Source organism: Halictus rubicundus, chromosome 16 (genome assembly GCF_050948215.1).
Source record: "Halictus rubicundus isolate RS-2024b chromosome 16, iyHalRubi1_principal, whole genome shotgun sequence".
Classification (NCBI taxonomy): Eukaryota; Metazoa; Arthropoda; class Insecta; order Hymenoptera; family Halictidae; genus Halictus; species Halictus rubicundus.
In genome coordinates, this window is record NC_135164.1 from 8,212,701 (window position 1) to 8,237,756 (window position 25,056).

Here is a 25,056-nt window from a genome sequence, read left to right on the forward strand (position 1 = left end):
CTGCCCAGCGATTTTCCTATTAGAGAGCATAGTTATCGGAGCGACTCTCGACAGCTTTCGTGTGCGTGTCGTCCCAGTTATCATGTACCTTTGGTACTTTATTATCGCATCGTTTTCTCGAGCCTCGGGCGCTGTTGCTCTTCCTCCATCGACTTTCCCGAGGAAACGTGACAACGTCGGACCTGGACCCTTCTGTAAGACTACCTGCAGTCCCTGGGCCCTTATTCGAGCCGCAGGCGACGGAGTTCAGCCGACACAATGAACCCGCGTGCGTCTATCGATCGCTGTACAAGTGGGTACCCAAAACTTCGACGATTTGCGAAACCACGAAACCAGCCTTCTTCTTGCAAACTTTCTGAAACCGCGGCTGAAGCTAATTACGAATACTCAATCGTGGCTCCAGCACTTTAGGAATCTTCCTCGGACATCCCCTCAGCACTTCTTCCCTTTCTATCTTCTTATTCTTTCGAAGAACTGCAAGCGAGTCTTCTTCTTGCAGATCTTTTCAGTCAATCAACATTACAGTTTACAGATCTTCCTCGGACATCCCTCTAGCACTGTATTTTCCCCTTGCAGACGTTTCTCCAATTAAAATCGCCTCTCAAGATAATTGACTAGAGATCTTCCTGAGACATCTGTCTAGCTCTCCGTTCCTTCGTATATATTTTTGTTTTGTTCTTGCAATGAATCGACTGTCGACGAAGTTTTAATGAAAATTATTCGTCCTGGACCTCGATCACCGTGCCCCGATCGGGATCGCCGTTCTTTGTCGATCGCTCGACACGTTCTTCTCCCGGTGACGGATGATTGTCGGAGAATTAACGGTGAGAACTTGCGATGCGTCCGATCGAGATTGTTCTCTCGAAGGAAGAGGGAGAGAGAAAAATGATTTCACTGACTCCTTCGACCGCGGGAGTCGTCGGCTCACTGATCCGAACCACGCGGTCGCCTCCGGTTTTGTTTACAATCGACCACTTCCTCGGCGATGCGCGTGCGCCCGATTTTGAAGGCGGCGACACAACGCGCCACTTTGGCGCCACATTTCCGCGACACCCTTGCGGAATTTTTCAGCCGCTATTGATATGCATCGGGTTGAATAATGTGCGACAGTTTTGATTTTCTGCTGGGTACATTCTCAGTGAAAAGTATTGAAGTCATTCAAATACTTTTATTTAATGCTAGATTATGGAGCGAAGAACAACAAGAGTGTACAATATTTGTTTAGACTTTCAGCGACTTTTATTATACCATGTGTCCAAAGAAATAAATTGATTTAACCCTTTGCACTCGGCGCTATGTTCATTCTAAAACTAAATTTTTCCCTTCCGTCTTAGAATATTTTCATTTTATTGATACGAAACTGATCCGATTTCCACATATAATATTTAAATGTTTAGTAATCTGTTGAATACAAATTTTGTAATGTAACAAATACATTGTAATATTTGTTGTAATTTCTTTGAAATAATGCCACAACAATTTCTAGTGGTGCTTCAGAGTCACCACTCGAGTGCAAAGGGTTAATAATTCCCCACAAATGCATCTTCGAGGTCTCGATTAGACCCCTTCTGTTGAATAATGTTAAAACAGATTTTTTGTGTTTATTTTATCAGTATTATATACAAAAAATATTTTCGAATATCTATTTACTGTGTACGATTTGGGATTGTCAATTGAAATAATGTTTTTAAGGAAATACAGGATTAACAAATTCGTTTGAACTCACTTTACGTGTGAAGGATAAATTACAAAACATTGCTTCCATGTGAAAAAATATAATTATAGTACATTGCATTGAAATATTTTCACTAAAGAATCTTCTAGTCGGAAACAGCAAAATCTTCAAATTAATTTTGTAGAGAATTTAATTATTATTAGACTGAGGATAAATTGCAATGAAAATACAAGATCAAATGAATGAATTTAAGTCCATAGTCTAATCATTACAGTGAAACAAAAATAATGTAGATAATAATGTGCAGTCATTATCAACGCCGTAATTTTATATGCGACTGTAAGATATAAAATTGTTATGCACTAAACATAAATAATAGAGTTCCCGAATAAGGGTAGAATATAAGCAATAATTGGCGAATGCTTGATAGCAAGCCCAACATTAAACGCAGCAGCATTTCGTCGGTATGCAGATAGTGATAAATAATGCATCGTAGATATGCTTTTTTCGTATACAACGCGGCACATTCGCCATTCACATTGATAAATAATTTCACGCACGACGCGATAAAGGCTCGTTGCGTGTTCTGAGTAAACATGATCCTCCTCAAGGATGCAGGACACATTAAGGCAGGGATTCTGCCTACGAATGGCATCGATCTATTGATCCCAGATTAGTCAAGATTTGGAATCGATCCAGAGAAAGTGGTGACGCGATTACCAATAATTATAACTAAACAGCTGATTTTTATATAAAATAACAACTCTCTACAGTCATTGCAAGGTACAGGAGCAGCATAGACATTTATTGCTCTTCTTAATAATTTTAAAGAGAATCAGTTAAAAGTAATAAACATTTTCTAATTCTTTAAATGTTGTCACTGTTTTCTGTTTGATCTACTCAACAATTGTTTTTAGGTATTTACTATTGAATAATAATATACGTTTGATAGATATGTCTGTGAACATTTTGCATTTTGCAAGAAATGATAAATTGCGTGATTTTTAATAGTGATGTGTGTATCACTGCACTGAACACGAAGAGAAACTGTGTACAGAGAGAAAAATTTCGGAAGAAAGCGGGCTACATGCGATTTGTCTCGTCGCATAGAGGTCACCACGTGTTCATTGAATTGTCTCGAGGTGAATGAACTATTATGTGCCTGCGAGACGACCGATAATTGATGTCTTTTTTATCCAATTTACTACACGGGTACCAAACGCTAAACTGAAACTAAGATATATATTACTATCCGTCGCATGTACCGAACGGTTTCTCAGAATATGACTCGTTCGAAATCCATCAATGCATTTACTTTCTAACAATGCGTGTATCATTTAAACCAAGAGAAATTTGCCGGTATTATTAAAACGATCAGCATTTTCACTCGATGCCACGGAAAAGATTTCGCAGTCAATTTCTTTTCCATATTAATACCGGATGCCCTGGCTTCCTAGAATCAAGATGGCGTTAATAAAATGATGAACAGAGGAGGTAGTGTTATAATCATTAACGAGAAGCTTCTTTCTCGCTGTATCAACGAAGACCGCCAACGGTCGTGAATTGCATTCGCGGCCCCTTAGAAACTGGCTCGAGTGTTATGCAAAGCAATTACGGCAATTAAATCGAGCACGTTAAATCGCTGAAGGCGCAAACTGTTTGAAGCCGACTTTAAATCGCATTGAAATTCCCGTGGTACTATACAAAATGCTATAATTCTATTTGATAGACGGTTGAGTTCTTGGAATCATCAATAATTATCAGAAATAACGAAGAGCTGTCTAATCTTGACGTTTTCAAACTATTTCAAATAAAATTTTGAAAATAGTAATTCAAATTTCTTAAAATAAAAGGTTGATAGATTAAAATTTTCTTTTTTTGATGTAATTTGATTTATGGCCGCTGCAGCTGTTTCTTTTCTTCCTTTTTGAGAATACGATAACTTTATAAAATATATCTACCAAATACACATTTATATTTTACAATTCAAAAAGCGAGGGAAGGCGTGAAGTGTGCAATATTTTTGCTCGCGAGTACCTATATTTGTTTGTTTAGACAGGAGGTCCATAATCGACGTATATTTTCTTTCACGTTTTTGAAACCAGCGTACGCAGTTAATGGGCCCGTTATTTAGCCGATCGATGTTACGGACTGGTTTCCAAAATTATTACGACCGACATGCATTTTTGTTTGTCTCGAGGACGTAGCTTGGCGCCTGCCAATGCAAATAACGCTTCGAAAAGCCACATGTGCGCGCAAAATGAAACGAATCTCAATATGAAATTGCTAGTTCAATCACAGTGAAGCAAGTCAAATATTGTTACGCCGTCGATGTAATGCAGCGAACGCGTCGAAAAAGAAAACAAGGAATAATTCGATCGGCAATTGTAACCTTTTTTTTTAGCGGTTCACCGGAACTCGTCCAACCAATTGACAAAATAATTGCGGTTGCGGAGACCCTGCTGCGTCACAACGAGAATTTCCCGTAATTTGGTTTATTGTGTCAGTCGCAGTATTAATGAAAAAACATGAAAACCGGAATCGTTAGGTGCTATTTTTAAAGTGCATCGATCGCCGAAGATCGCCCCTGCGAATGCAAAACGCGCGTTATCTGCATTCATTGCGATAGACGAATGCAGCGCTTACAATGATGGTTCGTCCATATATGGTGGTCCATAAACATACAATGGGTAATACGGAAATTAATGTGGAAATTCATTTAAATAAAGCGAACTTGATGACCGCCATTTTCGCGCAACGTGATTATAGTATCTGTATGACGTGCGGAGAATGTAATGTAGCAATGTCTCAATCTTCTATTAGATATTTCAAAATAAACACAGGGTGTAAGTATTGTCGACGTTTTTATTCGTTAACATGTTTTATTTGTAGTCTTATACTAATCTCTTCCACTTAATATTATAATTCTAATTAAATATAAATGTTTTTATACACATTTACTTTTGCATTATATGGTGTTTTATTATAATTTAGTTGTTTTTTATTAGCGGGAAACAATTTGGGGTCACACACCTAAAATTATGTGTCCGAAATTAGAACATTTTTGTTTATATTTCTATCTTTTTTTTAGTAAAAACTGGACGTTTTTAGATACAATAGTAAAGAAAATAATGAATTATTACGAAAAATTAATTATTCAGAGCCTAAAAAGGCCGTCCACAATGCCTACAATGTAATCCGCCATTATTCTTTATCGGTATGCAAAATATTGTTTGAAAATAACTTAATATTTACATGTAATATTTAATAATCATTTTCTTGATATAAAAAAATGCTAAACACTGATGTTAAAATTTTTTCTTGATAATAAAACAAAATGAAAGGGGCTTCATAGTAGCGACCTCTGAACGTCCAAGTAGAAATTATATTATTACGCTCCTTTCAAATAAAACATTTTGACGATTACGCATAAACTGAATATTCCAAACTTACGATTTCAGTTTATAATAATCATAATTGTCTATATCTTTACATCATTTGTGTTTAACCATTTGAGTTGAATTGCGTTTACGTGGATCTAGTTCCAACATTTATCGTTTGTCAGCGCAGAGGGCGTAAGTAAACGAGATGTTTTTGTGTGAGACACGAAACCCCATATGATAACTGCTCTACTCCTATACCTCGTTTGTGGTAGACGGCCATAGTTGCTTGAATTTAAAAGTTTTCGACTTTATTTTGTTTCATAAACGAATGAAAGAGTTTGCGATAATATGAAAATGATAAAGACTAATATTCAAATAAAAAAACAGATGAGCATAATTATACAAAGAGAATTTTCAATTTACGATACCTAACCTCATCTAACTAACCTATGATAATCGAATTTGTAAACATCACAATTTTGACGTTTCTATACAATTTCAACGGTTTTTGCTTTACGAAAAATGTAGAATTGTTTATTTCGATCCATTAATTTTCTTATAAAAATTGATTATCGGTTTTACCTGGAAAACAAAACATAGATATTAGTGATTTAAGTATTGTTCAATGAAATGGAGTAACTTGAAAATTGGGTATACTTACGTAGAAACGGAGCAATTGCAACTTGACCTACTGAGCATGCACAGGGTCAAGTGCATAATAGTACCTACCTTCTAGAATGAGACTAGCCATTACCTAGTTCAAATGAAAGTGGCTACGACCTTTAACATTTCTGTCACTAGAAATGTTTATTAGAATCATATTCATAATTGAAGCAAACGAAGAATAAGTCCATCAAATATTTTAACGTTCCCCAGCAAAGTAAAAGGCGCGGTTTCACTCTAAAATCGGTGTAGCGGAATGCACTGTTACGTCATTCGATATTTGCTCGGGACTCGAACCATCCGCAACAGCTGCAAACATATGAATACATATTTTTAATCGTACATTTACAAGAAATAAAATAAAAAAACAGAAACTTAATTCGTATGAATTCTTAAATCAAATATATCATTTGTATAGGGTCTAAACTCATCAATGGTAATTTATTAATTCATCATATTACTAAATCGCATGCAGTAGTTGAAACAAGTAGTATTTAAACAATATATTTTTAGCAAACATAAGCACAGCCACTATGATTAAATAAAATGTGGTATCACTGAAAATTGAAAATATGGAGATTTTGTTTATCGTTGTTACTATGACAGTCTAATTGTATTTGATAGAATGGAATGTGGATCGGCAAGATTTGTAAAATTTGCAACTCTTTTACAACGATTAAAAACTCTAGTTCTTATTCTTCGCGGGCATTTCTATTATTTCGATTATTTTCAATAGATGGTCGACCGTTTTACAGACCTACTTGAAAAAACTATGTAGTCGATCTTCCTTACGGGCCGATCAATTCGCTGGACTCTCAATGAACGCACGAGGATCCCGTTATCGTTTCGTCCGAGTGGGTCACCGACACTTCGACACAAGATTTTACTCATAGCTGCTTCAACGTGCACGTATCGAACCTGTACTGAACAGGCTGTTCTTCTGGAAGCTTGGTGGGGTTGAACAGGACCGTCCATATTGCCACAGAGTCGCAGAAAATACGATTTTTCTTCTTAACTCTTTCTGTAAAAAAATTAACAATTTCAAGTGGACCACAGCACATCGAACTAGCCAATTAAACCGTCCTATTTCAGAATAATCACACGGGAATACTCCATTTCGCGTTTCGGAAAAGAGGAGTGGAGAATGTCTTCCAAACTTGAAGAAAACATTCCAGAATTTTAGTAAATATTTAGCTACTTACAAACATAAAATATTATTTCACAAAAGACTCGCAGAATTCAAATCTTTTTCATATTCAATCATTTATTACAGTTGGTAGGACGTCAACTACTTCGTGCAAAGTACACAAAAGTAAATTAATATTTTATTGACACCTAAAACAGATTTATGTTTACCGCCGACAGTGCGTTGCTGTGTAGCCATAAATAATAATTTGTCGACGAAGTCTCGCGTGCAAGACGTTTACGAACGTTTAAATATGATTGCTCAACATTAAATCAAACGACCAGATTTTCGATAGGACTTTCTATAGGATTTTTTTTTTTTTGGTAAAAATTGCTGAAAATCTGAATAAATCGAAGTGTACGCGCGCGTGCGATGCAAGTACGCACACAACAGGTGTGTGTGTGTGTGTGTGTGCGTATATACATATGAACTAATAAAACGTTTGTTACACTTGCGCGAGAAAGGGGAAGGGTGGGGGCCATGAAAGTGGAGCCAAGTTTCAGCCGTCCCTGGAAACCAGATGGGGTCTGAAAGTGCCCCGCGTGCTCGCCTTCGAGGAACATATCCGTGCGGTATTAGTGTTCACGGGAACGAGTTACCTGTCGCACCTCTTTATCTACCAATCGTTTACTATCACGCTCGCCAGCGGCTCGACAGGACAGTTTCCCTCAGGTGACGCTTCTCCATCGCTGCGCGAACACGTTCCGAACGGTTTTTGAGTTGTTCCTGGCCGAGGAGGAAACATCATCGGAGAACGTTCGGGATCCACCAACTTTCTAAGAACTGTGACAAATCAAAACTGGATCGACCAGTATGAAGATCGCTACGACCTTGTTCCTCTTCGTGGTCGTCGGTATGTACGATTTGCCCTTTCTTCGACTAAACGCAGTTTCTGGCTTCGATCCTTTAATTTTTCATCGATTAAGCCGTTCGATCTTTCCTCAATGGCCTCTCTCTCTCTCTCTCTCGCTCTCTCTATATATTCTTTGAACTAACTCGATGTGCTAGGTTTCAGTGTATTTCGTATTTAATTGAGTGCATTTTATACCTAATTTTGCTCGAATGGATTTTGTAACCGTTCGAGAAGTCTGTTATTCGTATTTGTTTTAACCAGGACGTGATCCGTATTTGATATACACACTGTACGCGAGGAAGACATTTTACTACTAATGAATGAACCACAGGCGCTTGTGCAAATTAATACTTTCGTATGTTGGATTACAAAGATTGCTATTGAAACGTTCGCCACCACGGTCACACACGTGTGACGTACATAATCTCGTGGTTTAAATAAAACTAGTCGAATTTATTTAAAATCATAGAAGCGTAATACTCGTCCACGAGTTTCCTTTGCTAAATTGTTTCAATATTTCGTAAATAAGATGCGCTGCGATTTAATCGAACATTTTGATGATGAAGATAAGCATTGAAACAAATGGCGATGGCGAACGTGATAACCTGATTTAATCATCTTAAAGGAAAGGAATAGTCCCAGCGTTATTAGTGATGTTAATTAATTATAAATTGCGAATTGGATCTAATCTCAGCACTGGTTCAAGTTCCTCTCTCTTATTATAGATGCACAAGATCTACAAGTTATGCTTCGAATCAAATCCTTATACGATATTATATGAACAATATGAAAGGATAAAAATTCTTAGAAAATATCAGCACATTCGAGGAAAGATTTAACGTAGCTTAATCGACGTCAATTATGTTCGCGTCTAAGATGTCGTCTGGCCAAATAAATTACCTTCCGGGAGCTAAGCCCGTTTAACAATCTCTAAAAGGTTGGCCTTTTTGGTGGCACATTACACGCGTCCCGTTTCGTAATGATTTTGCGTAGGATCGTGAAAGTGTAAGCACTATAGATCACGTAATTGTCACAAGAGATCGCAATCTTAGTAACTGCTTTTTTCACGTGTTGCATCCTCTTCAAAATCAAAACTAGAAACTGTGTTATCAATTGTTCAGCTAACACTTGGATATTTTAATCTTTTAATTTTAATTTCAGGGCTATACAAATATCTGAGTGTTAGCAATAAGCCTGAAAAAATCTCTACTTAACATTTTGTATTTCTCTTGAATATGATACTGTTATAAATTCCAATTTTACTTATTAGACTGTGGATTTTATGCTTTTGTAACTGATGATTGCAACGTTAATTTACAGTAAAATTCCAGCTAAAACCTACTAGATGCACAAATTAAACCGTGGTTTCGTGCATTCTGGAAATGAATAAATTTTAACTTCATTTGGAAATTAAATCTCTATATTGGAACAATTAATCAATTCACGAATAAAATAATGATAAAAGTAGTTGTTCTTGTGTCAGTCGTCTATAAAAATGTGAATAAACGTTTGCACACGATTCGCGAATGTAACAAAATGTTTGGTAGAGATTCGCACGCAGACGTTGCTGCTGCATAATACATATATTTATTAAAATATTCTATGAAATATTCAGTTACAGATCCCTAATATTAATCGCTTTCTTTTATCACTCAATTATTTGGATATTACTTTCGAAGCGTGTACCTACATTTCTTGGGTTACTTTTTGGGCCTTTTCCATTATTTATGCCTTGTATTAAAGCATATTATTTATACTCTGTGCTATCGAGCCCTGACTTACCTCGACTGGCTGCACTGTCCACTCGATCTTAATCACTCAAATTTCTTCATTACTCGGTCTCATTGCTATCGGACATAACACACATGGTCTTCAAATAATGTTCTCTTTCTTACGATACTAATGGCATAGTACTTCTTTAAAGCGGTAGCTGCGACTTTCTCACTTGAATGCAGATCTCTTTGTAAATACGATCTCGCCATACGAAATATCGTAAAACGAGGTTACCTCTTGATCTCGCGAGCTTGATTCCGTGCGCTTTCGCGGGACAACAAACATAATCGGCGATAATTTCACGGTTTTCTTCGCGACGACGTAACCGTGACTTATTGTACGTTGGATCGCTATGTTTCGATATAGCATAAAGGATTATATAAATTATATCTTGTCTCGTTCGCGTTTTATGTTACGTTCAACACACTGAAAAAATTCGTCGGCTCTCTTGAAAATTCATGTCTCGATCTCGTGGAAAGTATCACGAATTTTGATCACTATAAAATATAAAATGTTCTCTACATTATTCTATTACTGTTTCAATAATTTGGGAACACCAGGGAACAAAAGAATAAGATAGAGGAAGGAGTGTGAGGTGAACAAATGAAATTGAAATATAAACCTCAGCCCAGTAAAATCTAGTAAACTGTTATTATGTTTAACCCTGTTTATATAATAAAGCACGGGATAAATGAAGATTTTATGTAATAAAGACAAAAATGTACATAAGAATGTAAATAGGTGATTGATGAATAACAGGTATTGCAAACATATTCAACCGTGTGTAAAATTACGAATTCATCTTACACATGTAGAAACTCGATTTCGAATCATTAGGGAATCGATACTCTATCGATACATACTTTAACCCTTTGCACTCGAAGTTATTTTAACTCCAAAACGGAACATTTCTTCCAACCTAGAATATTTCCCTTTTACATATTTTTTTCATGTTATACATACAAAAATGGTGTGATCTACTCGTAAAATACTGAAATGTTTAGCAATTTATTAAATACAAACTTTAATGACGTAAAGAATATTTTGAATAATGATACAGCAATTTTCAGTGACGTCTCACAGTCGCCATTCGAGTGCTCAGGGTTAAATACAATTATACGCCGCTATTAGGAATCGATACTAATTGAGAAGGATCATGCACGTCACTAGTATGCACTCGATCGTATGCACCGGTGCGATCTAGAAAGTGCAAAAGTATCTGGTTTCATTGGTGGAAATGCCCAGATCGTGAAAACAGAAAGAAATAGAACAGATCGCCGACGAAAGTAAGCAATTGCACTGTTCGATTGCCGGCACGCGGGAAAGGGGATCGAATTCGATGGTAATTACATATTTTCCGAGATTTCAGTCGATCGCTCCTGTAACACACGCGCATACTAATCGAATATAGGCCAGAGGAACGAGGTGTCTCGCGACACAGTGACTTCGTCAACTCGCACCGATTTTCGTCGACAGGATGCAGTACGGCCGCCATTATCCTGTCAAATCGATCGTAACACTTTCCCTGTATTTAGCGAAACAATTACTTTCACCTATTAATTGCCTGATCTGTTACAACGAACGCGGCATTCGAGACGAATGATGTCGCGTGCAAGTCGAAGCCGTTTGGCGAACGATTAAAAATTGAGTAAATTACATAAAATTAATTTTTGTCGTGGGATAGAAACGTTCGGGTGACTGCTCATGCTAAGTAGAAAAAGTCTCGTCTTTCAGTATTACCATTAGACCGAGGATTTTATACGTTTATAGCAAAAGTGAGCGAGTGGAATATAAAAATATGTAAGAAGAATTTAAACAGATGGTCACATTATTTTCGACCTATTAAAATGACTAAGAATAGAAATGAATGTCTCGTAACAAGTTGTTTGAATTATTCAGTCATTTCTTGAAATTGTTGAATAAATTGTTTGAATTATTCAGTCGCGCTTTCATGATATAGATTTTATGAATTTACCAAACTTCATGGATTTTATGCATCCATGACAAAATTGAGTAGGTGCTATTGAAAATAATGAAAAGATTAGAAGACTTTCACGACGTCAATATATTATTTTCAAGACATCATGACAGCAAGAAAGAAATTTTTATTGGGCTTTCGTCTTTTGCAATCGGATGACGCTTTTGATTTCTTCTTCGACCGAAATGCGACGAAAACCGGTCCCGAGTCATCGCCTTGTATCGAGAGAAAACTGTAGTGAGGTATCGGTGTGGGTCAGAAATGACTCCGGCATAGGCTAAGAGACGTCTTTTTCCTAACGAAATAAATTTCTAGTTTTCATACGGTTTCATACACGTATTAAAATTGAATGTTTTTTAGAATGCTCTAGAATCATCGGCCGATTAGAAATTGTATGGCATCCAGCGAATATCTGAAACAAATCGGGATTCTGTGGGATGATAGATCAGTCGATTCCCATAATGATTCCACTAGGATTTCGACGGTTTGGTTATTTGGGGAACCGGGTCAACAACGGGTCTGTGCGATCGCTTTATTTCTGACTGGATACTTTCTATCCATCTCCAATCAGCCGTAGGACCCCTCCACGTGTTCCATGTTCCATGCTAGTCGATTATCAACAGTCGATTATTCAGCAATTTTAGCTTCCATAGAGAAGTGCAATATAATATTATTTACCACACGTGAAGCAAAGATTCACTACATTATTTTCTTATTTAATTCGTTGTTGCATTACTATCCCGTACCAGTAGCTATTACATTATTTTATTTGCTTTTTGTATCTTCCATTGTCTTTCGCTTACAACATTTAAAAAACGAATATATAAATTTTCATACTCGTACAGCATACTCGTAATGCTTCGAAAAGCATTATATTACACGATAATGGTAGTACGGTATTACGTTAGAAAGGTTATTAGAAATTGTTATCGCCGTAAACAAATATATTAACGAATCCCGAAATGTGTTTCAAAGATTTTTAAACAAGTATTAAACAATGCGTTTCAGGTAAAATGTTAATATAAAAATGCCTTTTCACCCATTTAGTAAATATGAAATATTCATCGTGTGTAGCAATATTGAACGAATAATTTAGAATGAATAACTTAGAAAAATAAAATGGTTTAAATCGCTAACATCCTACAGTGAGAAAAAAATGAGCAACAAGATATAATAGAAAATGAAACTTTAATCAAGCTTCATAGAAAAATGTGTAGTTTTAAGTGAGAATGTAACAATTGCAGTTCCAATTTGAAGAGTATGTGTGAAAATTATTCGACGGGAAAAAACAATCGCTGATCGTGTACAAATGACAATGCTAGGCAGCGGCTTTGTAGTCATGTCGCCGTCAAGGTGAAGGTAAAGGCCGTTCAAGGGAAATAGTTGCGCAGGTTAGCTCGTGTATGAACACCGTCGCTGTATATAACGGTAATGATGGGACCCTCTAAATGAGGAACAGAGAATTTTGCCTTCATTCATGGCCTACTGCTTCCTCCCAATTATATCATGACTCGGTTACATTAGATGAACTCCGAGATGAGCAGTGAAAGTATCCTTGAGATTTGTACCGCAGAAGTCATCGTCCTAGATCGTAGTACAGATTAGAATCTCCGGTTAGTCATGCTGTTGAAACGGAGATGCAGTGCATAGAGCAAAACGGCTCTGTTGAACAACAGAAAAGAAATTTTCTTCTCGTTATATTTATATTAAACATATATTACAAGAATTCTAATGGCACAGGAGGAGTCAACGCAGAACTTGATTACGGATGCTTACCTAAATGCGGTTGAATCAATTTGTTAGTTTTACAGAAAATTTTTAAAATCCTCTTTAACTAGTATGTCAGTCATGGCTGACATAATGTCTTAACCGAACATAAAACTTAAATTCTCTCACAATTTATTAAGTAAACCAAATTTTGTACGAGGTGTGAGCAGGGTACAAACTTTTTGCTTTTTTAATTTGATATTATTAATGAACACTGATTAAATGCAGTCGTGTTATCTTCAGAGGGCTAGGTACACTAATTGCAATTAGTGTTCGGTAGTTTAGGTATGGAATTATTTCGTCAGTTCGATATTTTCCCAGGAAAAGCATATCTATCTAATAATTGTTTGCAGTCATTCACGTGTCCTACATTTGATTTGCCTGATAGACGTGCACGCGAGCCGTTATTATACATGAGGTTTCGAAGAAGTCAGGATACAGCTAATTCTGGCGACAAGAATGGGACACGAGCGGTACTATGTACAATAACAAAATTATATCTTTCGCTTGCAACAAATTTGACGGACGTTTTTCCCAATTACACATTACCTGCTGTATCATTTTAGATTGTAGAAACTGAGAATCAGAATTACTACGGTAGATTCAATTGACTGCTCGAGGCACGATGCTGAAAACTTACACTAATCGTACTTGTCTAAGAATGAAACAGAGATAGTAAATATCTAATCAATCTCGCGAAGATGTAAGTGGTATACAAGAGAACGAACCTTCATAGACGCGAGCAATTAGCTGAAATTTTCTTCCTATGTAACCCGGTCAAGCGATGGCTCCTCATTGTACTGGACAAAGTTAAGCTTTCTCGTTCGAAAATTTCACCATGTTCGAACAGTTACTATAAAATTTCTACAAACTCTTTCATCGCACTTTTAGCGCACCTCGCAATTAATTTCTCAGGTTCTCCATACTGTTGGAGAGCTGGAGAACTGTTGGATTTTAACACCAACTTCATAATTTTGTTAATTACATTATAGCCATTAGATCACTCGTTTCCTGGCTGTTGTAAAACGTTACGTAAAATACAAACCATTTCTCGACGTTACGTTAAAGTTAATGTAATGAATAAAAATTGTGATGCGAAGAAAAACTGAAGTGATTTGAACCATTTCGTTCATCACAACATAAAGTAGTGAATAGTTAGCAAGAACTAATTTCATTTTTATTTTATTCTTCTTTCAATAAATTCTTCGATAGAAAAATACACGATCCCTTCATTCTGTGTAAAATATGTTATGGTGTAATTACTAATAAGTTATTGTTTCAAATGAAAATTGTACCTTCAAATTATTGGTAGACTGCTGATTTATTTATGCAAAACACAGTCAACTAAGAATTGTACAAGATTTTATAAAATTTTAGAAAAGAAACAGGTTGAACTCCTCTCTCGAAAAATTAATTTACAGAAATATAAATTCCTATAAAAATTTTCTTGATGTCTGTACGTTTTTAATTGTACGTATATGCAGTGACCAGAATAAATCGAATTTATTAAAAGAAAAATGTTCATTATAATAGCCAATGCAGTTTAAAGTTCACATTATAAAGTGCCAGATTAAATTATTTTATAATTCGAGCGATATCGAAACTGTATCGTCAACGTGGTCTTACATAATTAATTTTTACCCGATCCGAAAATTACGCTGTGCAGTTTCACGAAGCCTGTGCTCAACAATAAGATGGGACTAACCATTCCACTATTTGGAGCATGAAGGAGAATTGTCGAGAAAATTGGCATGAAATGGAAAGAAATTAACGAGCCGCTTTGTTTCCATCGGCCGTAAATCTGTCCGGTGATGTTACACGACTTTTCCTTTTTTTCTTTTTTTCAACGAAAGGAGGAAATGACTCGTAAGAAACGGAACTGACTTTTGGAGTGTGAGGAACCTCTGTCGTCGGTCAACATGGCCGAAAGATGAGTCCACCGTTCAAGTGGGTCAGTAGGCTGTGGCCCGGTGGCACGCCTGAGATCCGGCAAATCTTTTCCGAACACGAATTCCGGACCTACCTTTCACAACCTTAGGGACATTCTTGAAATAATTATAAAACACGCCTCAATTAAATTAACACATGCGTGGAATGTGCTAATTAATTTTGTCTCGGAATAGTTCATACGTTTTACAGATTTCTTCTACTTTCTCCATTGTGAACGAGTCTACAGAAGTGCATAGAAAAATAGCTTTTTGGTTTGTTTCTTTTATTCTTAATAAATTATTTACTGTTACTATCATTGCTTCGTAATGTTTCCTAATTTTAATCTTTGCTAAGTTTTAGAGGACATCAGAATATTGATCATTTGTGTTGAAATAATTAATTAGGTGCTTGAAGAGCGTTACATAAGAACGTCCCCATTTCAGTAAAAAAGATTGTTTCGTATGCAAAGATAATGCAAAACTTTCAACGCAGTCCAATGCTTATAAAATAGGCAAAAGAGTTCAATTCTCAATACGTTGGTAAAAACACCACTAGTACATCCTATTAGTCGAATAGTTATTAATTCGGTGAAAAAATCTGATATTCATTCGATTTGTTACTTAAAGAATTGTGTCTTTCTACTGCCTAACTCAGGAATCACCTGATTCAAGGAAGTACAACATTTTTGGGGCACCCTGTATATTTTTAACGCACGGTGCACACAGCGTATGTTTGAACTCTCTTCGTGGTCATGGCACGTTCCTTTCCGGGAACCGCAAATAAAGGACGACGTCGTGATTTCCTTAAGAAATGCCATTATTCCCTGACGCCTGGGGACAATTCGACGGAAAGCGTTAGAAACTTGTCGTCGTTCCTCCGTGATTATGGTTGACAATAGAATATGTAACGCTGGATGACTCATTTCACTGGAAGATTACTTTCTCGAAAAGGAAACGATTTCGTGAAAACATTAAGCAATTACGCAGGGGATAAACGTCCTTCTGAAATTACTGTGAATCTCCGTAGCATATAGCTTTCATGTACAGGGTGTCTTGAAACGAAAGAGCTCTAGCTCGAGGTGTAAAAAAGAGTGACAGGTCAGGTTGTCAGGTTTCAATGCATAATTTTGATCTTTTTTGTTTTCATTGAATGTATAAACATTCCCGAAGAAGAAAATTAAAAAATAATCATTTCAGAAGTTAAGTACGGTCAGTGTTGATTCAGTAGGATCATATCGTCATGTTTCATGAAAAATCTGTCCCGACCCCTCAATCCTATCACGAAGTTTACAGAATTAAAAAGGATCGATAGCACAGATTAGGCACAATGATTTATGGCCCGTGTGAATGTGAATCAAATTAAAATTAGAACCCCGTTCAATTTTCAATTCCAATGACTTGAGTCGACACATTAGATTCTTGCTGACTGGTCGAACTCGAAGTAACAAGAATTGCAGCTTTTCACCGCGATGGCGCTTCTCTGTAACATTGTTTAGACGAAATGCTAAATTTCCGGTTTTCAAAACAGACTTTCTCCGAAAGTATTTCATCGTTCTCAAAAATTTACATGGATTACTTCTCGCTATAGTGCTTTGCCCGAACGAAACCGTTTCATTTATGTTTTGAAAACAGATAAATCTTGCGGTTAAAAATTCTTGCCCAAGTCAAGACATGGGTGAAAGATGAATGTTTCCTAATAAATCACGCGAAATAAATTGATCTTGAGCTCAGTTTAAGAGAAAAAATTAAATATGCAAATCTATGCGTCGCGAATTACGATGGAGCGTATAGGGTGTTTCGAAAATCCAGTCAAAAATATCCAAGCTCTTAATCAAGTTCTCAATTCAAGTCACACCATTTATTTTGCAAGAGAGGGCTATTTTCAATGTACACCGTTCTTTCAATTTACCATTCATAATGTAAAATTAGAGTAACTCGAGGTGACTGAAAATGTGGACGAAAGGTTCATGGAATTACGTTTATTAGGACTTCTGCCCATGATTCTTTACACGCGATCGCGTTGAAACAGATGTCGGTGTTGATCGATGCAACGAAGTTGGATCGGTACAGAGATCCATGGTGTTCTTTTCTTCCCGTTTGGTTGCAGGCTGCACGTGGCGGGAGACGCTAGGCACATGCGTGTTTCAATCGGACTTCGGTTTTGCACTAAACTGTGCCTTCAAAAAGTCCGGCCTCTTTCGAGTACGAAATCTTGGAGGTGTCAAAGGCTACGTAGGCTTGGGTGAGTCGAAACAAGCGCGCCGATGCCGATGGAACAATAACGACGACGTTGCACGATATCATCATTGTCATGCGCTTCCCCTCGCAAGAGATATGATCTCATCATTCGATCGAGTTACAGAAGATACAGAAATCTCGCAATTCTTTGGTTGTCTATCGAACTATTAATTATACTGTAAATACTTGCGAAGAAAGGCTCCCAGACCGACGAGTCTGATTTAAATCTATCTCTGTGGAATCATTGTAAATATCTAACGTATTGTGTCTATATTGTTATCAATATCTTGTGGAAATCCGTCTCCGTGGCATATTAACCCTCGGACTTCTGTGTAACCAAAAACATTTGTGTAAACAAAATGTATTGCTGCATCCTGGTGAAGGCCCTAATCTTTTATAGCTTGTAGTTGCTTTGCGTGTGTGTGTATTTAAATCACTTACGGCTTCAGCTTATACGATGATAATTGTTGGAGATCCAGCAAATCGTGATAATATTTCATAATGTATTAATAATATGCTTTCTATTTCTAATTATACTCCGTGTTTCGCGACTAATTTTTCCAGCCTACGAAATAATATACTGTCTCATTGAAAAGGAAAAAATTAAATTCTCGGTTTAATCCCATGCTCCAGATTCTTACATAAGATGCAAGTTATAGTACACTCTGAAAGTATCCTATAAACGTGTAATTATCTATAGATGGACGAATATGAATGAATTACAATTATTCAGTGAATAAATGAAATTTTTCTCTGCAACCATATGGAATTGCACAACTATGAAGAGGAAAGAGATCAGTATAGATATATTTACATAATCTTTATTGCTCCAGTAATAACAGCAAAGTATTTTTTATGTTACCAAAGAGAGAATTTTGATAAATAAAATTTGCAAAAGTACGGAAAGGAAAGGGACCAGTCAAAAGTTTGATAGTGTTGTCGGAATCAGACGTGTTCGCATAATCTTTGTCGCTCGAGTAACGTTTGGTACGTTTAATGTCCGGAAGATTATGCATGCATTTCACGTGACGAGGTATCCAGTTCGATAGGAAATGATGCAGAAAGTGAAGGAGTATGTCAAGTGTATCGCAATTAATAATGTGAGGCATGTGTACATGATCGAGGGTGACATTAACGATGACTTTCCGATCAAAGCACATACTTCTGCCTAACCTACTTCCACCGTGCTTTTGCCAATTCGAGGTTGACTATGGGGGAAAAAAAGGTTCGCTGCCTTGACCTGGCCTGAATCGTTGACAAAGGTGCCTGTGCCACGGTAAAAAGACGACACCTCTAGGGAAACTCAATTTGCATCAGAAGTGTGCAAACCGTAAAGATCAAACGAGCCTCTTTGTAAAGAAAAAAAAAAAAAAAGAAAAGAAATAGAAAAAGATGGTTCGCTTATTTGCGCGGTTTGCAGACCGCGCAAAAAGCAGGCGTGGACTCTTACGTAACAGATAGTTGCTTAACTTTCTTCGAGGTTTCTTCTTCGCGCCGATTTTAAACCCTTTCAGAGCAACGGGGCCTGCTTTATGCATAATTCAGAACGAAAGCAGATTTTTGTATACCTGAGAAGAATCGCCGTGAGAAAAGAAAATTGTTTCGAAACTTGCCGCGGGCGAAAATCTTTTTACTTTTGACAAAGGTTAATTGTAGGGCAATGGACCCAATTACTGTGTCTATATTAATTATACTTATTTTTAAAGCATAATGAATATTAAAAGAGGGATACATGTATATTAACCGATTCTAATGGAAAAAATTTAATAACTCTTTCTTTTTATGCTTTTGTGTTTTATACTAAATAATTATCAGCATAACACTGTCGATATTTGAACCGTGATCATTATTTATGGGTATTGTACTTTCATAGCACCTATTGTACAATAACACAGCATTTATCGAAGGGTTCAAAATGTGTCATTATATTTAAATTAATAGATTATTTGAAACGTAGAATTCTGTTATTAAATTATCAATTATTATTCAATCTGCACTATTATTTTCAGGATTTTCCGTCGGCGACGAGTTGGGTTTCGGTCAATCGTTGTCTAATGTAGAAACATCCAAAAGGAGAAGTGTGTCTACCAGAGGAAGTGCGCCATCTTACACGAACACGGTAAAAAATTCTACAATGTCCGATATAACAAATAGGTTTCACGCACGATACGAAAACGAATGCTTCATACCACTCTTCCAATTTTTTTTATTATTTCGCTCATAAAAACAGTGGGCTCATTCTTATTAATAACTTCGTCGATTAAAAGGAGAACATTATATTTGCATAGGGTACTGTAAAATATTGTCTATAGGACAACTTTTAAATAGGGTACTGTAAAATATTGTCTATAGGACAACTTTTAAATAGGGTACTGTAAAATATTGTCGATAGGATGTGAAATCGACATGAACAATTCCACTTCTGCATTATACGAGTAGTCCAGCGCATAACCGTACAAGATTATGTGCTTAATATAAAATTAGATCAAGGAAAGCTAGAACGGTTAGAAGAATGATTCAAGTAGATCAAATATTTCATCGTATTGAACGCAAGTTAGTAGTAAAATTAGTTAGAAATAGAATTAAAAGTACCTATTGTTAAAGTAAACACTATTTACCGAACAATTTGTTTCAAAATTACTTTTGTTATTCTTCTTACAAAGGTTAGAATATTAGCATTCTGTACTACAAATAATAGTATCCTATTGAGACGCGACAAAAAGCAACAGGGAAGGACGAACGAATCAGGACAAGGCTGCAGAATGTTTTCCACGGTGCTACTCTATACCTGAAAACCCGAGGTCGGAGTGCAAGTGCAAAGATTAATGTTTACGACGTTTCTATGAACATATTGCCGTCACTCGAGATGCTTTGATTTTTCTGTTGAAACTTGATAGATGACTTTCTCGCCTAAGAACTAACAGCTCATCGTGGTATCAAATCAAAGGCTCGTGCATTTATCGAGTACTGTTGGAACAGTTAATTCCTAACAATTACTATGTTAAGTATCTTACAGAAAACATAGTTCAAAAGACAGTTGCTCAAAAGTCAATTCTTCAGAGTCGATATCTGCGCAATAGACTGGTTCCAAAACATGAATCCAAAATGGCTTACACCTCGTCGGATTATTAGACAGGATACGTACACTTTCGTCCGTCGTTGCTTACGTTTTACAATTTCAAGATAGCCACGGCGAGCATCAGAAAGTCTAAATGACCTGCAGATTATGACAACGCCTGTAACATCATAGAAAGTCGATCGCGCAGAAAGAGATCGACGATCGTGCGTCATCCTTGAAGAGTGAACACGGATCTGATTTCTCTCTGTAATTCGAACTGTCTCAACATCGATAACAGGATGTTGCTCTCGGTTTTTACGACCGTTCGAAATGTCTCTCAGTTCTGTCGTCTAGCACGAGAGGTTTGAAAGGATTGCTCGATTTCGTTTTCAAGGCCACCAATCGAGGGGACGTTCGACAACAGGCGCAAACCAACAATCGGCAAGTGGTGCCTCCTTTCAAGCCTTTGCCGCCGGGCGCAGTGCGACCGATCGCTCAGCAACCCGAGCGACAGAAATTAGTTGTTCAGCAGAATAGCACAGCTCTGAGGACCGTGCCAGCGCCATCTCTGTCGGCGACGCAGCAGGATATGCTGAGGCAACAGCAACAGCAGCTGATTCAACAGGAATCGAAGCAGAAACAGCAACAGAGGCTGCAACAGGAGGCGTTCGCGTTGCAAGTGCTGAAGCAGCAACGGTTGCAACAACAGGAAGCTATGAGACAGCAGCAGATGCAGAAGATCCAGCAACAACAGAAGCAACAGCAGCAACAGCAGTTGGCGGCGCAGCAGCAGAAGAGGCATCAGCAGATGCAGGTCAAGAGGGATCAGGTAACATCTGGAACATTTAACATTTTTTTCTTTGAATATTCTGTATAATACTATTATTTGTTGACTACCACGTTGAAATATTCACAGTAATCTTCCTCCTGTTGTTTAATTCGTATGTTCTGTAAAAGCGAAAATTATATCATGCTCAACTGTTCTTTCAATGAGCTGATTTATAAAAATGTGAATTAGCAATAATACAGAAAATAATCATTTTTAGTTTTTCGAAAACGTTTGCATCTATAGAAAATAATTTTGCAAATGATATCATTTCAGTCTGTACATAATCTTAACAGAAAATTATCACCGGAATAATGTTCGTCCATCAATTATTAATTTAAGTATTAGTCGGAATATTTCAGATTTAATGAATTTATATATCTTCTTACGTTTATAGACGCCGCAGATACTCGCAGTTGCAGCCGCAACGCCAGGAAAACTGCCTAACATCGTCGCTGCGATTCCGCCAGCCGGAAGTATAGTAGAACCTGAATCTGCGTCGAAACCGGTAGTTGCAAACGGAGGTCTGCCGCCATTCCTCTCGATGCCACCATCGTCATCACAATTAACTGATAGAATTAGCAACAGTCCAACAATTTTGGAGGATGCCGACAATGAAGTATCGAAAGACGATCTTAATCAGGTAATTCGAACTAGAAGCACAATCAAATTAGAAGAACAATACGCGCAACAATATATAGATTCTTTAAGTTAAAGGTAAGACTGAGTTGTCTACCTGGAGATATTGCAGAATTTAAGTTAACTTATGAGCAGTATTGGTAGTACAGTACTATGATTTATGCACCATTTCTGATACTTTGGAAACTTTGGAAATGATGTAAAATTGCTTTAAGAATACATTTTTATTACAAAATATCAAAACCACTTGTAGATGTTAACAATTACACACGATATTGTAGGCGAAAGGGTTAATATTTGAGAATTACGAATGCACACTGATTTATCGATTTTCCTTTATTCATTTTCAGCTGCCATTGCCTGGAGACGACGTAGCATCCTCTGTGAATGAAATGACGTTGCTATCTCTCCACCCTATTACTTCCGAAAACAGCCATAACTTCCGCCAACAGCAAACGGAGAAGAGACAATCGTTACCATCGTCTCTGCCATCTTTGGCACCCATTCAAGGAATGGAGACGTCGTTGAAAGCTCTCGCGGAGGCCAGTAACATTACCCTCGAAGCACTGGAAGCTGCTATTTTACTCAGGCAACAACAATTGTTGCGTAAACAACAAGGGCCGACGAGTACAACCACCACCACGACAATAGCTCCTCCCAAAAAGTAAATTTTCTTTCACTCGCACAGTATTTATTACTTACTATTTGACCTGTTAAAAATTGCCGAGCTTCAGAAACCGAATTAAATTAAATGCGCTTTATGCCATTTGTTTCCGACTTCGTATAGTAGAATTTAATATCATACTTTTTCAGTAAGTATAACTCGGGAGCCACGAAAGTGATGAACGCGCCTCGAGAATACTATCCCCTGGGTTACGACAAAAATTTCGATGATAATTTCGCTAGTCGCGTTGATCTTCCGGATACGAGCTTCTATTGCGGTGATCAGAAACATTTCCCGGGACTGTATGCTGACGAAGACCTTGGATGCATGGTAATATGCTTTCTCATAAATGATAATCACTAATTCAAAATTGCATTGCGATTCAACCATACAAGATTATTAGTTTGCATTAATCAATGGAAAGTGGCATTATCAAAAACATTAAGTGGATCTTTATGAAGATCTCGACTTGTCATCACAATTTGTCATACCTGATTATTGTACAAGTAAATTGTCTGCTTCAATTGCAAAATCCAGGAAACACATAGACACTTATTTCTTTCCTTAATAATTTAAACGAATGTAATACACAGTGTCGTTAAATTTGAAATGTTTTAAACGTCTCGTAAATGTATAAAATCCGCAGTCTAATGATTATTCACGAATAATTAAATGTTGTTCGAACAGTTAACGATCAATGATGTAAGATACTTGAATTGTGAATGATGGACACAGTGGTGCCCTAAATATTCTGTACGCAAGACTTAAAAGAACGAAAGTACATTACGTAAATATAACTGTAGCCTGTCCTTCGAAAAGAGAGTGCTCCGATGGTCATAATAGCTGCCCATTACACTCCAATCACTATACCCACGATATGTGGGTAACAGATCAACAATTATGACTGTCGGTTTACTTCAAGTGTCTTTCGAAACACACGGCACAGAAGTCGAAACGGAATGAAGGAAGCAGTGACGTATAATATTAACGCGTTCGCTAGCAACGTCATACGATATCAAATTAATTTTATACATGTCGTTATTTAAAATTATCACCCGCAGCAGGATAATCAGAGGACATAACTTTTCCTTGTCAATATCTTTTCTCAAATTGTATAAGAGATTTTTTACGTTTGACACGGTCGACGCGGTCACAAGATAATAGTAGCCCTACACGATCTATGTCACACCACGGACCCGAGGATTGGACTTAGATCAAGACTTTACTGTAATACAGTATCGTAACTGTAGAGATTGTTGCTGAAATAAATTCTAGTAATGAACGTGTCAACGAATTGAAGTTTGAACGAAGACAATCATTTAAAATATTTCACAAACTGTGCAGTTATTTTTCTAGTGCCATAGCATTTTGCATTAACAGCTGCTCAACAAGAGCGTTCGATTTATGCATAGAATTATGTATTGTAATGCTATTGAATGTTATAGAAAATTTTGGGTAATGGGGGTTTTGAAAAATTTTTTTACATGAAGTTCAGCACCAGGCCATTGTATCAATAATCATTGTATTCTGATTAAAAATTTCTGTGTACTCAGGTATTCCACGTCTGCGCACTAACAGATGATGGACTGATTATGAAGAGTTTCCTGTGCCCCGAATCAACGTTGTTCGACCAAACGATTCTCAAATGCAACTGGTGGTTCTACGTAGACTGTAAATCATCGAAAGGCCTATACGACAGCAACATTCCCATCAGCAAGAGCTACCAGCTGATGAAAGCTCTCGCGTTCTTCTCGGCGTACAAAAACCATGACAACAGTACAACCAATGCTCAAGAAAGCTCAGAACCCGATAGCTCCTGAACCTCCTAAGAAGTAGGCGAGTCGTCAATCTTCACTAAATAGTTGTACATCTATAGTTAGATTTTAATCGGTTCTACGATTGCCAATTAATGTTCTCCTAATCCATTAACTCTCGAATTAACTTGAATCGTCTCTGTCTGCTGTACTGGCGATGATTTATTTATACATTAATACGTCGACTGCCACGTTGGTTATATACAGGTGACACTATGTTTTCATCGGGTTTAGAAATTAATTTTTACTCAGAAAATGAATTTTTGTTGTGACTGAGGAAGGTTTAAATAATCACAGCTATAAACTTTATCTTCATAATTTTGGTTTCGTTAAGTAAATTGCTTTGATTTAGTGAGATTTTCTAAAGTTTGTAATTTGGCAATCGACGTGTTAATGAATTAAGTTTCATTTTTTTGTGGGGGGAATTAATGGATTACAAAGAATTGTTTTAATAAATATGTAAGTCTAGGCATATTATTCAATTTTTCGTTCTGCAGTGTAACGATTCTTCTCGAATAAGTAGACTGCCGAGTGTTTATGCGAAAGCTCGCTATTCGCTTATTTGAAAGTTGACAGAAGATTATAGTAACGGAAAAACTTATTTTATCATC

The 25,056-nt window shown here is 36.9% G+C and overlaps 1 protein-coding gene and 1 long non-coding RNA gene across 5 annotated transcripts; one reads left to right on the forward strand and one right to left on the reverse strand.

Moving 5' to 3' along the window:
- Positions 1 to 5,590: 5,590 nt before the first annotated feature.
- Positions 5,591 to 6,883, reverse strand: LOC143362181 (uncharacterized). 3 transcript variants are annotated; one of them, XR_013083609.1, is made up of 3 exons: positions 6,483 to 6,883; positions 5,720 to 6,030; positions 5,591 to 5,640 (listed from the first exon to the last, which is right to left on the reverse strand). It is a non-coding gene; the product is annotated as an uncharacterized LOC143362181 (long non-coding RNA). The 3 variants fall into 3 exon arrangements; XR_013083608.1 differs by lacking the exon at positions 5,591 to 5,640 and having other exon boundaries at positions 5,682 to 6,030; XR_013083610.1 differs by lacking the exon at positions 5,591 to 5,640 and having other exon boundaries at positions 5,682 to 6,030; positions 6,479 to 6,883.
- Positions 6,884 to 7,414: 531 nt separating this feature from the next.
- Mtg (mind the gap) lies at positions 7,415 to 24,751 on the forward strand. 2 transcript variants are annotated; one of them, XM_076801655.1, is made up of 8 exons: positions 7,415 to 7,760; positions 17,314 to 17,448; positions 19,454 to 19,563; positions 20,897 to 21,331; positions 21,735 to 21,971; positions 22,318 to 22,631; positions 22,781 to 22,961; positions 24,185 to 24,751. In XM_076801655.1, exons 1-8 carry the CDS (start codon positions 7,721 to 7,723, stop codon positions 24,449 to 24,451), a joined length of 1,719 nt encoding a protein of 572 aa, XP_076657770.1. In that variant the 5' UTR covers positions 7,415 to 7,720; the 3' UTR covers positions 24,452 to 24,751. The 2 variants fall into 2 exon arrangements, with proteins under 2 accessions (XP_076657770.1, XP_076657769.1); XM_076801654.1 differs by having other exon boundaries at positions 21,726 to 21,971; positions 24,185 to 24,749.
- Positions 24,752 to 25,056: the final 305 nt, after the last annotated feature.